Here is a 14,498-nt window from a genome sequence, read left to right as displayed (position 1 = left end):
AATGGGGCTTTTGTACATACTCTCTCTCTTTGGGAAGAATATCCTTGGGAGAAGCTTTTTCACTGGGGCCAAAGTAGTTTTCTTTTTTTCCACCAAGTGTAACCAACCACCCCACGACTTCCAGCACCCCGTAAGCTCCCCTTTGCAGAGAGCAACAAGTAGAATAAGTACAGGATATCAGTTCAGAAGAAGGAAAAAAAACACGCACAGCAGGACAGAATGAGGCCAGACACCAGCAAAGGCAGTGTTTCTCCGAGCGTGGTCTGTAGGCCTACGTCAGCGTTACTTGAGGATTCACTAGCCCACCCCGGCCCACTGCTGCTGCGCCCCAGGCAACCCATATCGTGCAGTCTGTTCTGCACTTTAAGTCTGAGAACTTCTTGCCCTCAGGCGGCAGGAGGAGGAATGCACAAGAGCTTTCCTGAGGCCCAGGCTCTACAACCTGCTCTGGCCTTGGGGTAAAGCAAACTGACAGGTGTGCTCTGAGGTAAGACTCTTTATTGTATACATGGGGGGGTAGCCCCCACTTCTGAGGTAGGGAAGCAAGGTTGCCACAGAAGGTAGTCCTCTCGGGCGTCACTCTAAGAATGAAGTATGGGTGACCGCTCAGCAGTGGATTAGCCCCCTACCAAGCTGCTGACTGAGAGACCCCATGCCCCAATTCCCTCCATCCCAGAGCAGAGCCCTGCAGTGAGTGTCCCTCCCCACTTCAGAGAGGGTCGCTTTCTGCCTCTTGAAAGCAGGGGTTGACAGTGGTCGTGATGGCGCTCTTGTAGAGAGGATTGTTGTCCTGGGGAAAGAAGTTGGAAATGATGAGGAAAAGTCCCAGGACTTTTATCAAGTCCTAAGAGGCCAGCCTAGAACTTGAGCAGGAGGACCCCAAGAGCTGATGGGAACTAGCAGAGGAACCAGAGTAAGCCCACAGCGGAGGGCTAGGCCAGCGGCGGGGGGGGCGGCTGAGTAGAACGAGTCAGGGTGGAGGGTGAGACGGTGAAGCAGAAAGCAAAGCCCACCTAACCAGGGGAAGCAAGGAAGACCTCACCCAGTGGGGTAGGGGCAGCCTTACCTGCTTCCACTTGAGCTGCTGCTGCTCCTTTTTAAAACGACTGTATTCTCGGCGGTCATAGATTTCCACTGAGAGCCGATAAGCCAGGACCAATCCCAGTCCCACCACCACGATGCCCCCCACACAGCCCAGCACGATGATTTGGGTGTGGTCTGACCCCTCTATGGGAGAGAAACAAGAGACGGCCTAGGAATTGATCACCAGTTACCCACAGTGTGTCCAGCCTCATCCAGCCTCCCCAGGCCTGCCTGTCGTTGAAAACAAAGGGAACCTCCGCAGAGTCCAAGGTTATCCCAGTGCTCAGGGCCTTAGCCTTGTCCGTTTGGTCCAGCACCTGCACTTTTGCCTGGATTCATTAGCTCTGCTTCAACCCCCAGCCTGATTTCCCATTGTCTTTACCTCCAGAGTTCTGAGGCCCTACCCATTAAACTTCCAGGGCCCCATCTGGCATGTCCACAGCATCCCTGCCCACTTACTTTCCGGGGGTCTCACTCTCAGCATGACCCTTCCTCCGGCTTCATCCTCTGCCAGGAAGAAGAAGAGCTGGTTGTCGTGGGTCCTCTCTTTGCACCAGCCATCATCCAGGATAGGGGCCAAAGCCAGAGTCACGTTGGCATGGGCACATGCCAGGCTGCAGTTCATGGCCAGAGGACCAGTCCCAAAGGCGCCACACTCTGCGCAGTCTCTGTCCAGCAGGTGCCAGTCAGTTACCAGCTGGACAGATGTCACCCAAACCACATGCAGAAAGAGCAGGTGGGTGGGAGGGGCTCAACGAGCCCTGTGCCCCTGTTCCCAAGGCGCAAGGCCTGAGGGCTCACCTGTGTCTCTCGCATGGCGTCTTGCAGCCTGAGCACTGATCACATAGGGCACCGTAATAGCCGTCCAGGCACTGGCAGCGGTTGCAGTTGCAGTATCCATGCCCATTGCACAGCCCTCCCTCGGGACTGACACAGTTGTCTGTGTCCCCGCTGCATTCGCATGCTCTGCCCGTGCGATTGGCGTGACAGTGACACACTCCACATTGGCAGCGGCCAAAGCCTGAGGCAGAGCCATGCGCAGGGTGACAATCATACTCCCCACAGGCATTGGACATCACATGCCACCACAGGCTGCCTAGAGCTGACCTGTTCCTGTGCATCCAGCTCCCTCTCAAGTGTGCCGGATACCCTCCAACCCCTACACCAGAATCTTTGATTCCTCCCCTTAGTGCAGAGAAGTTCCCAGAGCCTAAACACCCTTGGGGAAGCCACTCTGACCCCGTCCTTCTCCCCAAAGTCTCCAGGTACCTCCACAAAGGATTCCCTCATGTCGCTCACAGCTGGCATCATCACATTCGCACAGACGCCCAGAGCTCTGTCCACTGCAGGTGCAGCGTCCACACTGGCACCGTCCCCTCCCACTGCACAGGGGCCCTGTGCCATTGGGCACTCGGCACCCAGATTCCAGATCCAGGGAGGACAGCTCAGCCTCAGAGCACTCACAGAGTCGACCCAGGTGGCCAGGGACACAGCTGGGAGGGGAAGGCAGGGGAGGGAAAGGGGAGTCATAGATTTTGACTATGGCTTGACCTGCCTTTCCCAGAATCCTCTAAAGCCAAGATCTCAAGATAGTTGGAGAGCCACCAGCGGCTGACAGGAGGCCAGAATATAATGGAGCACCAAGGAGTATAGAGGGGGTGAGGGGGAGTTGTGGAGGGGAGGGTTTGGCATTTCTGAGAAGCTTCAGGAGGTGAAAATCAGGGTGGGGTCTTGGGCTGTCTACGAAAAAGATGTCTAGAGATGCCAGTAGGAGGAGGGGAGGCAAGGGAGGAGGAATACAGGGGAGCCATATAGGTGAAGGGAAGCAGGAGACCCTCACCTGCACACCCCGCATTGTAGGTGCCCCTGGCCGTCACTGCAGTGAGGAGCCTGGAGCTGGGTGTCACTGCAGTTACAGTCACACAGTGTGTGCAGCTCCACAGTCAGCTCCTCTGAGAAGCCGCGGGCTCGGAACCTCAGCAAATGGGGCTCTGGGAGGCAGTGGGTAGCTTGGAGAGTAACCAAAAAATTCACCTGAGGACAGGGCAGGCGGAAATCAAACTAAGATCATGTGCGCTCCTGTATGTGCACGGGCACACACCAAACCCACTGGTCATCTAGAACCCTGCTTCCTAGCAAATGAAGGGATAGGGTCGCGCTAACACCCATCTCCTAGAAACACTCTTGAGCAGGCTGCTCGTTAAAGCTCAGAAAGGACGGGTGGAAGGCTACCCCATGCTTTTTGCTTTGCTTCCTGGGCCTGTCCTCCGTCTCTCCCTGCCTGCTCAATTTCCCACTCCCACCCCCACGCCCTTCCTTCTCACTGTCTGGTTGATTCGGACGTGGTTGCACTGGCCCCTGTCACCAGCCTCATCCTGTCTCTTCTCAGGACCCCCACACTGAGAATCGTAAGAGATGTGGACCCCAGGAGGGAGTAGAGAGCGTTCATGTTCAAGGGTCACAGTGGATGATAGGCTCTGTGGAAAGGGAGAAAGAGTAACCATGTGAAGGCAGGACTCCAGCTCCACCTCGTGCCCTCTCCAGCTGTTCCAAATCCTGCCAGAAGCCTGCCCTCAGCCCACCTGGGGACTCCTTCCATTCTGCCCAGTGAGGAGGAGTTTCTGCAGGAAGGACCTGTGATAACCTTGAGTGAGAACACAGAAGCCAGAGGCTTCTAAAACAGCATTTCAGTGCAGCTGCAGCGACGGCCTGCTGGGGGTCAGGGGCTGGCCAGCACTGTAAACATGCAGTGGCTGTGTTTTTCAAACCCCAGATCGGGACACATAACCGGTGTGCATACAGGGTCTAAAGGGCAGATTCTTTCAATTGAGTTTGTCCTGGGAAATTAGATATTGTCTCGAATTTTCTTGCCATGGGTTTAGAACATGGTCCCTGTTATCAAGAAGGCTACAGTCTAGTTGCAGAGATAAGACCTAAACCCAAGAAACACAAATTTTTATGGTTCCTTCTACCTGTAAAATTCTATGGTTCCTGTAAAGAATATCTCCAAATTATTTATAAGCTTAGTGAAGGCAGTCTCCAGATGTCACATTCTTTATGTACAGACTGACTGGGGGACAAGTGCCAGCCGTTCCATCTGTTATCTCTGTGACCTTGGGCAAGTCACTTAGCCTCCCTGTGTCTGTATCCCCATCGATAAAATTGGAACACTAGTTTCCAGGCAGGGCTTTTAATGGGATAAATGAGACAGCAAACAGTGTGTGTACTCAGGACAGTGCTTGGCATGAAATAAAAGCTCAATCAATGTTAATTCCCTTCCTTGCCAGAGCAGGGCTCCACGCTCTGCACAAATCAGGCACTTAAGATTTATGAGTGCAAGACTGACTTGAGTGAATGAGCTATTAATGACAGCCACATGCAAACTGTGGGTAGGAGCTGTGGAGTGTTAAACAAAAAGTGATCGTCCCCTTTTAGTTCTGCCACCCCACCTGAGGGTCCCGTTGCATCTTTCCCCAGTGCCCACCCTCCCCCTCCCTCCACGCTGGCCCCTCACATTATAAGCATCCATGATGAGCTGTACCACATTGCTGGAGTCCTCACTCAGCTCCCCCACTGCGGACTTGGGAATCAGCTTACTCAGCTCCTGCGACGTGAGGAGTTGAGGGAAATGGTGGGTCACAGCTCTAGGGAAATAAGCTTCTGGGGGTCTGGAAGGAGGGCATATGGGGGAAGGAGAATGGGCCTGTGAGGGAAGTGAGGAAGGCTGGGAGTGGGAGGGTTTGGCATTCAGACGACTCTCACCTGGTAGACAGGCAGTGTGGCACCGGTGACCGCAAAGATGGGCTGGATGTTTGCCGCAGAGAGGGCCTGGGCTACCTGACCCACGGAGGGGTAGTCCTGGAGCAGGGGGTCAGGACAAGGTGAGCGCCCCCCAAGTCCCCCTCACAACACGCAAGGTGCCCTCAACCCAGGAAATCCAGGGTTCCACCAGCTAGAAGAGCCCTAGAGGCTTGGCAAGAAGGAGGGAAGGGCCAGGGAGTGGAGTGACTTGGGTTTGAGCAGTGGGGGGACATGGAGAGGAGGCACTTCTGGGGAAGATGGCAGGGTGGCCATCACCCGTAAGGACAGTGAGGCTGGAGGGTGGGTTCCTGGGAGGAGAGGAGGTGTGGCTCTGATGGAGCGGGGCAGGGGAGGGTGGCGACTCACAAACTCTGGGCTGCGACTGTAGAGGCCATTGCTGTCCAAGTGGCAGTGCCCGTCGCTGGGCATGAAAATGCCACCCAACTTGCCATCCCCAGCTGTGTGGAATGTGTCATCTGAAGTGAACACCAGTAGCCGGGACACATTTCTCCAGCCAATCTGCTCCTGGGGTGGGGCGGGGGGTAGGCTGTGCACTTGGGTGTGGATGGCCCTTGAGCCACCCCCGCCTGCTCTAGGAGCAAGGATTTAGCCAGCCTTGTTCTGGTCAGTTTGTCCAGCCCCCTGTCTCCAGCTCCCTGCTTCTCCCCAGCCCCTCAAACAGGGTTGCTGCTAGTGGAGGCCTTCTTGTGAATTAGAAAAACACGCCTCGGGACTTCCCCGGCGGTCCAGTGGTTAAGACTTCGCCTTCCAATGCAGGGGGGTGCAGGTTCCATCCCTGGTTGGGGAGCTAAGATCCCACATGCCTCGCGGCAAAAAAAACAAAACATAAAACAGAAGCAATATTGTAACAAATTCAATAAAGACTTTAAAAATGGTCCACATCAAAAAAAAAAAAAAAATGCCTGTTCCTCAAGACATTTTACTCCAATCCACTAGCAAATTGTCAAAATAGATATGCAAACTACAGGGACTATAATACAAAGACCACCCCGTAGAGTAGAATTGTGAACTACATAACCATAGGTGGCCATCTTGGCCCCAAGCAGCCCTTCAGACTCAGGGCCCTTCCCCGCCCCCTCACCTGGCAGAGGGCAGCCTGCAGAATGGCATCAAAGCCTCCTTCAGGCAAGTCCAGGTTGCCGGACACGCTCTGGCGTCCCACCTCCCGTTCGAAGGCCTTAGCATCCCCGGTGAGGGGTAGCACATGGTGAAAGCTGAAGGGTGGCTGGCAGCGCTCCAGTCGGGTGGGGCAGGGGTGGCGAAGCTTGGAGGGCACTGTGCTCACGAAGGGCAGCACCATTTTGTCCACGAAGGAACCAAAGCCTGGGAGGAGGAGTCATGAAGGCAGTGCCAGAAGTCACTGGACAGCAGCAGGATGCAGGGCGGTGTGTGGGGGGCACTGCTGAGGACTCAGGAGGGGAGTCCCTGGGAAGTGGGGGGCGGGGGGGACAGTCATAGCAGAGGTGATGGGAGAGGATGCTCCTAGAGGGCAGGGACCCAGGACCCAGCAGGGGCAAAGGGGTGAGAGCACAGGTTCAGGGGAGTGAAGGATGGAGAAGAGGAGGGCACAGCGGGGGGCAGGCAGGGGGTTGGTTAAGGCTGGGGAAGAATGAACAGGTGTGTGGTGTAGCAGCATCATAAGATGGAGGAGGGGATCTTGAACAGGGGAGGGACGAGTACAGAATGCAGAGTGTACAGCAGGGATAATGGCATTTAGACCTTGTCCAGGAGACACGGGCCTGAGAAGTGGCATCAGGGCAGTGTCCAGGTGGGTGCGTCTAGGGCACTGTCTGACCCTGGGAGCTGTCTGAACACAGTCTCTCCAAACTCAAGGCCTCAGTTACCCTTCCAGTAAAATGAGGGGTCCTACTGGACAGTCTCTCAAACCCCCTCTAGCTCTGACCTAGAAGATAGATGTCTTTGGGGAGAGATGTCAGGAACCCGTGGCCTGGCCCGGTCCATTAAAAACCGGGAGAGAACACAGTGAATATTCTGCCCCTTCATTTCTATGCCCCACATAACCGGCTGGGAAAAAAAACTCAGGGCAGCTAGCTACTCACCTGAGCCTCCCTGCTCTTCCCTTGAGAGCATACTTTCACTTAAGTAAACCCTTGCTTTACTTTCTTGAAAAAAACAAAAACAAAAAAATGGGAGAGGGCAGGTGGGGCCCTTGTGTGCCCTAGACATTGGCAGAAGCTAGCGGGGTGGTTGGTTAGAGGCAGAGGGCCGGCAGGTGCGGGGCAGGGCTCCGCGGGGCTCACCAATGCGCACGGAGTGGGTGACTTCCTGCAACCTCACCAGCAGCGCGTGCCCAAGCTGGCGCACGCGCTCCAGGTCGTCCTTCATGGAGTAGCTCAGGTCCATAAGGTAGTACAGGTCCACAGGGTATCCCTCGGCTCGAAGGAAGCGGACCCGGAGCTGCTGGGGCTCTCCTGGGGGTGGAGGTAGTGGGGAGGTCGGTGGGGCGCGGTGGAATCCCAGCCCAGCCCCGGGCCTGGCGGCCCACCACCCCCTAACTCACCCGGCCGCAGCGTGACCCGGACCCGCTGCGGTGCCAGCTGCGTGGCCCCCTCGCCGCGGGTGCCCTGGCTGAGCGGCTCGTCCTGCAGCACCTCCTGTCGGCCGCGGGGCTCCTCCAGCTCCCCCGGGGGGCAGCCCCGGGCCAGCAGCTCCTCTCGCGGGGCGCAGCGCCGCATCTCCGCCTCCCCGGACGCCGTGAAGTTCTGCGCCGCAAGGGGAGGCGTGTCGGGACCCTAGTCCCCTGGACCCCTCAGCCCTGCTCCCAGAACCACCGTGGCATCCCGGCCACTTCCAGGCCCTCCCCTGTCAGGCAACTCCCTGGGCCCCTCTGATTCCCTCCCCTCCCTTCCTTCCACAGCTACCCTTGAACGCCGTCCTTTCTTCCTTGTCAGAGCCCACTTCTACAGCACCGCCCCTTCTCCTACCCTTATCTGGATGCCCCCTTTCCCCAGACACCCTACCTCTCCACTCCCCCAGTGCCACAGACTTCCTGTTGAGACCTCAGGGACCTCACTGCCATTAAAAAAGGAGGAGCCTGACCTCCTAGTCCAACCTCCCCTGAATGCTCAGGCCAAAATGGGAAGGGGGTCAGACTAAGACCCACAGTCCCTGGGAAGGGGAAGGATGGGGACAAGAGAGAACCCCCCGCTCCCCCTCAATGTGTCTGGTACCCCTGGCATTGGCTGGGAAGCCACAGGGGAAGGAAATGGTTAGAGTGGCTTCTCAGCTGACCCGGGTGCCAGCCTCTGGTCGGGGGATTGGAGGAGACAGACATATACCCAGCTGTCCCGAGAGTCCCTGCCTGGCGCCTCTGGCCTCTGCCTCCCACTGACTCTGAGTCTTCCCCTTCCCGGCCTCCCAGATTCACTATGTGCCTTTCCCCTGGACCCACTCAGTTGCGTGGCTCTGCCTCCTAGTGAGTGTGCCCTCATTTCTTATCTCATCTAACTCTCCATCTTCCTGTGAGAGAGACAGTTCTTCCCCACCCTCCAGTCCAGGCGCTCCTCATGCTCTGCTACACCATGAGCCCTGTCTCCTTAAGGCATAAACAAAAGAACAGCCTGGGACTTCCCTGGTGGTCAAGACTCCCTGCTTCCAATGGAGGGGGGTGGCGCTGGTTTGATCCCTGGTCGGGGAGCTAAGATCCCACATGCATGGCATGGCCAAAAAATAAATTAATTAATTAAAATTTCCCCCAAAATTAAAAAAAAACAAAGAACAGTCTTGTTTGACCAGCCAGGGAGACACCCTCTCCCCAGCATCCTTCTTGTCACTTAGGTAGCTCAAGCCTTTCCCCCAAAGCCCACAGGCTTCCAGCTCCTTCCTTTCTACCCTCCCGGTCACAGGCTGCTACATACCTAGGAACATGCCCCACCCCCACCACAGATCCAGAGACCCAACCACATACTTTCTGCAGTGGACTGACCCCCAACATGATGATATTTGGAGATGGGGCCTTTGAGAAGAAATTAGGGTTAGGTGAGGTCATGAGGGTAGAACCCTCATGATGGGATTAGATCCCTATAAGAGGAGACACCAGAGAGCTTGTCCGCAGCCCATCTGCAAGCCAGGAAGAGAGTTCTCACCAGGAACTGAATCAGCTACCACCTTGATCTTGGATTTCACATCCTCCAGAACTGTGAGACATAAATTTCTGTTGCTTAAGCCCCCTAATCTATGGTATTTTGCTATGACAGCCCAAGCTGACAAAATACACTTTCTCACATGTACACCCACAAAAGATCCCTCTCCCTATACACAAGCATGAGTTCCAGCAGGAACATGGCTTCCTCCAAATTTATGGTCACAAGTCTTCTCCACATATACACAAATACACAGATACAGATGTAAACATACATGCGCAGGAACCTTGAGTGCATGTGTATGCACACACACATATACGCACATACAATCACAGACAGGAGTCCTATGTGCACAAACTCAGTCACACACAGAACTACAGAGTGCACCCAGAAAGTCACATATGTACCCACACAATCACACTCGTATATCCAGGCTGTACACACACGTAACACTTGGTTCAAAGGCCACAGGCCCATCTTTACCAGTTGCTTGCACCATGCACAGCTCGGGTGTGAGAGGATGCACTTTTGACAGGAGGGAGCTGGCTGGCAGGACCCTGGTAGGGACAGCCCAGGATCCCCCCATTCGGTGGTCTCCTGTGGGGATGAGGTCTTGGTGTCCAGTTCACTTTCACCTCTGCTCAGGGCCAGCAGGAAAACAAGGACCATTGACAAAGCCACCATGGTCTGTAATAGGATATAAAGGGGGACATGTGGGTCCTCAGCGAGGGCCCCCAAGCTCTCAGCCCTCTAAACTTAGCCTGTGGTTGTCCCTCTCAGAACTCTACCCCAACTCTTTCTCTCTCCCCATAGTTTCACTTCCCCCTGTGGATTCAGCAGTTTCTTCAAAATGGCAGGAAGGGGCAGATCCCAGGCTAGGGTAGGAGCCTTGGAAAAGACCCAACCCTCCTGTGTGCAGACTTCATGAGGCCAGAGTGGGCAAGATAGCCTAAGAGTCTGGAGAGTGGACCTGGAGGCACTAAGGTCTGCACACAGGTCTATTCACCAAGATTCCAAGCCATAGTGGAAAGAGAACCAAACAGGAAACAGACCAGGTCTGGTCCTGCCTCAGTCACTCACTGGCTGGTGTCAAGTCAGATTTTCTCTCTGAGCCTTAGTTTCCACAGCCGTAAAGTAATGGAGTTGAAAAAATAATCTGACAGCCCTTCTAGCTTTCATAACCTTGGATTCTAAAGGAAGAGGGTCAGGGGCTCTAAATAAGGGGGAAAAGTCAGGGATTAGGAATGGGAGGAAATGAAGCTGGAGCAGATGAGGGAGTGTGTGAAAGAGGCAGGGAAAGTCAGCTGTAATTGACTGACATGGTAGCAAGAGGAATAAAAGACCATAAGAAGAACTGTCTAAAGGGTCTGGGATAATGGAGGAAGGAAGGCCAGGTTTGATAAAAATTTCTCTTTCCTGTACATTGCACAAAGGGGATCTAGATTAAAAATTTGAGGGCCTCCCTGGTGGCGCAAGTGGTTGAGTCCGCCTGCCGATGCAGGGGATACGGGTTCGTGCCGCGGTCTGGGAGGATCCCATATGCCGCGGAGCGGCTGGGCCCGTGAGCCATGGCCGCTGAGCCTGCGCGTCCGGAGCCTGTGCTCCGCAACGGGGGAGGCCACAACAGTGAGAGGCCCGCATACCGCAAAAAAAAAAAAAAAAAAAAAAAAAAAATTTGAATAGGCAATTTATTACCATGCTTCAAAAGTCAAAAAGTTAAATCCCAATGGCCGTTTTTATAGAAATGGAAAAGCTGATCCTAAAATTCACATGGAATTGCATGAATAGCCAAAACAATCTTGAAAAAGAACAAAGTTGGAGGACTCACACTTCTCACTTTCAAACCTTACTACAAACCCGCAGTAATCAAGACAGTGTGGTATTGGCATAAGGATAGGCAAATAGATCAATGGAATAGAATTGAGAGTTCAGAAATAAATCCATCCCTTATGGTCAGTTGATATTCAACAAAGATGCCAAACCATTCAATACAGAAAGAATAGTCTTCAACAAATGGTAATGGGGTGACTGGATATCCACATGTAAAAGAATGAAGTTGGACTCCTACCTCACAACATATACAAAAATTAACTGAAAATGGACCAAAGACCTAAGTATAAGTTCTTAAAACTATGAAACTCTTAGAAGAAAATATAGGGATAAATCATCATGGTTTTGGATTTGACAATGGATTCTTAGCTATGACATCAAAAGCACAAGCAATGAAGGAAAAATTAGATAAATTGGACTTCATCAAAATTTAAAACTTTTATGCATTAAAGGACACTATCAAGAGAGTGATAAGACAGGCCACAGGATGGGAGAAAATATTTGCAAATCACATTATCTGTTAAGTATCCAGAATATATTAGAGAACTCTAACAACAGCAAAGGGAAAAACAACCCAGCTTTAAAATGTGCAAAGGACTTTGATGTTTCTTTAAAGAAGATAGACAAGTGACTAACAACAGATAAAAAGATGCTCAAAACGATTAGTCATCAGGGGAATGCAAATCAAAACCACGAGATACCACTTCACACCCACTAGAATGGCTGTAATAAAAAAAAAATAGAAAATAAGTGTTGATGAGGACGTGGAGAAAATGGAGCCTTCATACATTGCTGGTGGGAATGTAAAACGGTACAATTGTGGAAGACAGTTTGGTGATTCTTTAAGAGGTTAAAACACAGAATCATCCTAGCACTTGACAATTCCACCCCTAAGGATATCCCTAAAAGAATTGAAAACGGGTGTTTAAACAAACACAAACTTGTGCAATACTGTTGATCGCAGTACCATTCACAGTAGCTAAAAGGTAGAAACAACCCAAATGCCCATCACCTGATGAATGGATAAATAAAATGTGGTATATCCATACAATGAAATATTATTTGGCCATAAAAAGGAATGAAGTACTGATACATGCTACAACGTTGATGAACCTTGAAAACATTATGTTAAATGAACAAAGCCAGTCATGAACAACCACATATTGTACAACTCCACTGATATGAAATAGCCCGCCTAGACAACTCCATAGAGACAGAAAGTAACTTAGTGGTTGCCAGGGGTTGGGGAGGAGGGGAGGATGGGGAGTGACTGCTTAATGGGCAGTTTCCTTTTGGAGTGAAGAAAAAGTTCTGGAACTAGATAGCGGTTACGGTTGCACAACACTGTGAATGTACTTAATGCCCCTGAATTGTACACTTAAAATGGTTAAAATTATAAATTTAATGTGTATTTTACCATAATTTAAAAAACCAAAAAGTTAAGATGATAGAAATCTCCCACTCCTATCCCCCATCCACCCCAGTTTGCACACTTAACTTCAAATAAATAACCATCATTTATTATTATCTTTTGTTGCCTATAATCTTTCTAGAGACATTTAGTGTATATACAAACTAACATGAACACATATATACTCTTCAAATGATAGAATCAAACAATAGAATTCAACAAATGCTAGAATACTTTACACCCAGTTTTGCATCTTACTTGGTCAGACTAGTTTTCTTGGAGTTCCTGCCACCCAAGAAAATAAAGAACTCCCTTGTTCATTTTTACAGCTGTATAGATTTCCATTGCATGGATATATCCTGTTGTATTTAGTCTCTTGTAATGGGAATTTATGTTGTTTCTAATTATTCACTATTATAAACAATGCTGCAGTGAAAATCCATGGATTTATCATTTCACATGTGTGCATGTTGTAGGATAAACCCCTGGAAGAGGATTTGTAGGGTTAATAAATAGGTATCATTTGTAATACTGGTGAGTAGTGCCAGCATAACTGACATGACCTCCTGAAGGGCTGTGCCAGTTCACGTCCCCATCAACAGTGTATTTGAAAGGCCAGCTAACTCCTTGTCGGAAAGCATCTGCATCCTTCTCAGCCTGGGCCGAGACTCAGTACCAGATGATCTGCACGGGGTGTGGCGAAGGGGTGTGGTGCCAAGTTGCTGACCGCCCCTGTCCTGCTCCCCACCACCTGTGACCTCAGGGGTAGTAGATATATATTTAACAGAGTCTCCACCCTCCTGTGAGAGGCTAGCCCAGGGCTCAGCCTCAGCGTAACCTCAGCCTCCTTGGCTCTGCACGCCTGTGGTCGGCGAGGCTGGGGATGCTGCAGCACGGAGCCCAGTTTTGACTCATCTCTCACAGGTGGGGCTCCAGGCCACACTGTCCCCCAGGATAGGACAGTCCCAGAGAGCTCAAAAAAGTCACTCATCTCCCCTAAAGGGGGCCCTTGGACTCCCCTCCCCAACCCCCTTCTCCCCTCCTCAGGATACGTGACCTGCCACCTGCTTCTCTTAATCTGTCTCTCCCTTTCTCTGTCTCCTCTTCCTAGTCAGAAATCTGATTCCATCTTGCAGCTACTTTTCTCCTCCACTTCTTCACAGTTCTTTGTTTTACTTCCTTTCCCACTCTGATCCTAACCGTAGAATGGCAAAATCTTCTATTTCCATCCCCTCTTTTTGCAGATGGAAACCTGAATCCCAGAGTGGTGAGTGACTTGCCCAAGGTCCCCCAGCGAACTACAGCAGAGCAGGGACTGACACAGGCCAGGCCTCTCGCTTTGTTTGCTGCTTTCCTCCCCTCCAACCCGGGCACCATCTTCATGGAAAGTTGTGCCTTCTCCCCACCAGCCCCAATGGGCTCTATCTGATCCCCTTTCTCTTTCCTTCTGGCCTTCCTGTATCTTCGCTTCTCTCCCTCTGTGGTTATCCATTTTCCTGGACTTAATTCTGACTCCAGTACATACCCCACTGCCCCCCGAGCAGCTGAGAAAGAGAGCATCTCCCCAACCCATCCAGATCTCCCAAGTCAGGAGGAACCCTCTGCTGCCCACTCAGAGTCACAAGGAGGGGACAGAACTGAGCCGCTGAGCCACAGTCTTCCAGGAGTGTGGGATCTGTGGCCAAGGTACCAACCGGGAGGAGGCCTGAGCCGAGCACAAGGCATCAGGCAGCAGGGATGGCAGCTGGGGAGTAATATTGGGAGAACCTTACCTCGTCATAATCCATAACACATAGCCGGCAAGCAAATGATAGCACTAATGCATCCCCTACCTCCTTTTTCTCTCTCCAGTCCCACTCTTGGGAAACCAACACAAGAGGGATGGGTGGGGGGAGGGAGGGCTTGTGAGACTGGAAGAGGGAAGAGGAACAGGAGATCTTGGGAATGCAGAGAGGTCTTCAGAGCCTTTCTCAAGACTCAGCTGAACCCTGGGTGTCTTCAGGTCAGAGCCCTCTTCCCAGGAGGTTAGGACCAGGTGGGGCCTGGGCGGGTAGGAGAGGAGGCAGGAGAGCTGCTGCCCTGGTACTCACAGGTGCGTGCAGAGCAGCCCTTCCTCCCTCCGGTGGTAGCAGCAGCCTTTGTGTACTGATGTGGGAGGCTGCAGAGGAGGAAGTGACACGCCCCAGGGTGGGGGAGACTTGGGGCTGGTGGGGGTGACTGACCTAGGAGAAGGTGGAGCAGATAAGGGT

The 14,498-nt window shown here is 52.3% G+C and overlaps 1 protein-coding gene across 3 annotated transcripts; it reads right to left on the bottom strand.

The window, feature by feature from the left end:
* Positions 1-709: 709 nt before the first annotated feature.
* On the bottom strand, positions 710-9,692 carry ITGB7 (integrin subunit beta 7). 3 transcript variants are annotated; one of them, XM_060113000.1, is made up of 14 exons: positions 9,492-9,692; positions 7,427-7,628; positions 7,167-7,337; positions 5,987-6,228; positions 5,251-5,409; positions 4,846-4,941; positions 4,598-4,687; positions 3,408-3,560; positions 2,924-3,117; positions 2,353-2,576; positions 1,885-2,104; positions 1,543-1,751; positions 1,067-1,227; positions 710-790 (listed from the first exon to the last, which is right to left on the bottom strand). In XM_060113000.1, the coding sequence occupies exons 1-14, from the start codon at positions 9,690-9,692 to the stop codon at positions 710-712; spliced, it is 2,403 nt and encodes an 800-aa protein (XP_059968983.1). The 3 variants fall into 3 exon arrangements, with proteins under 3 accessions (XP_059968983.1, XP_059968984.1, XP_059968985.1); XM_060113001.1 differs by lacking the exon at positions 4,846-4,941; XM_060113002.1 differs by lacking the exons at positions 1,885-2,104; positions 2,353-2,576.
* Positions 9,693-14,498: the final 4,806 nt, after the last annotated feature.

This window comes from Mesoplodon densirostris, chromosome 11, assembly GCF_025265405.1.
Source record: "Mesoplodon densirostris isolate mMesDen1 chromosome 11, mMesDen1 primary haplotype, whole genome shotgun sequence".
In the NCBI taxonomy this organism is placed as follows: Eukaryota; Metazoa; Chordata; class Mammalia; order Artiodactyla; family Ziphiidae; genus Mesoplodon; species Mesoplodon densirostris.
The sequence above is the reverse complement of the archived record's forward strand: the minus strand, read 5'-3'. Positions and strand labels throughout refer to the sequence as shown.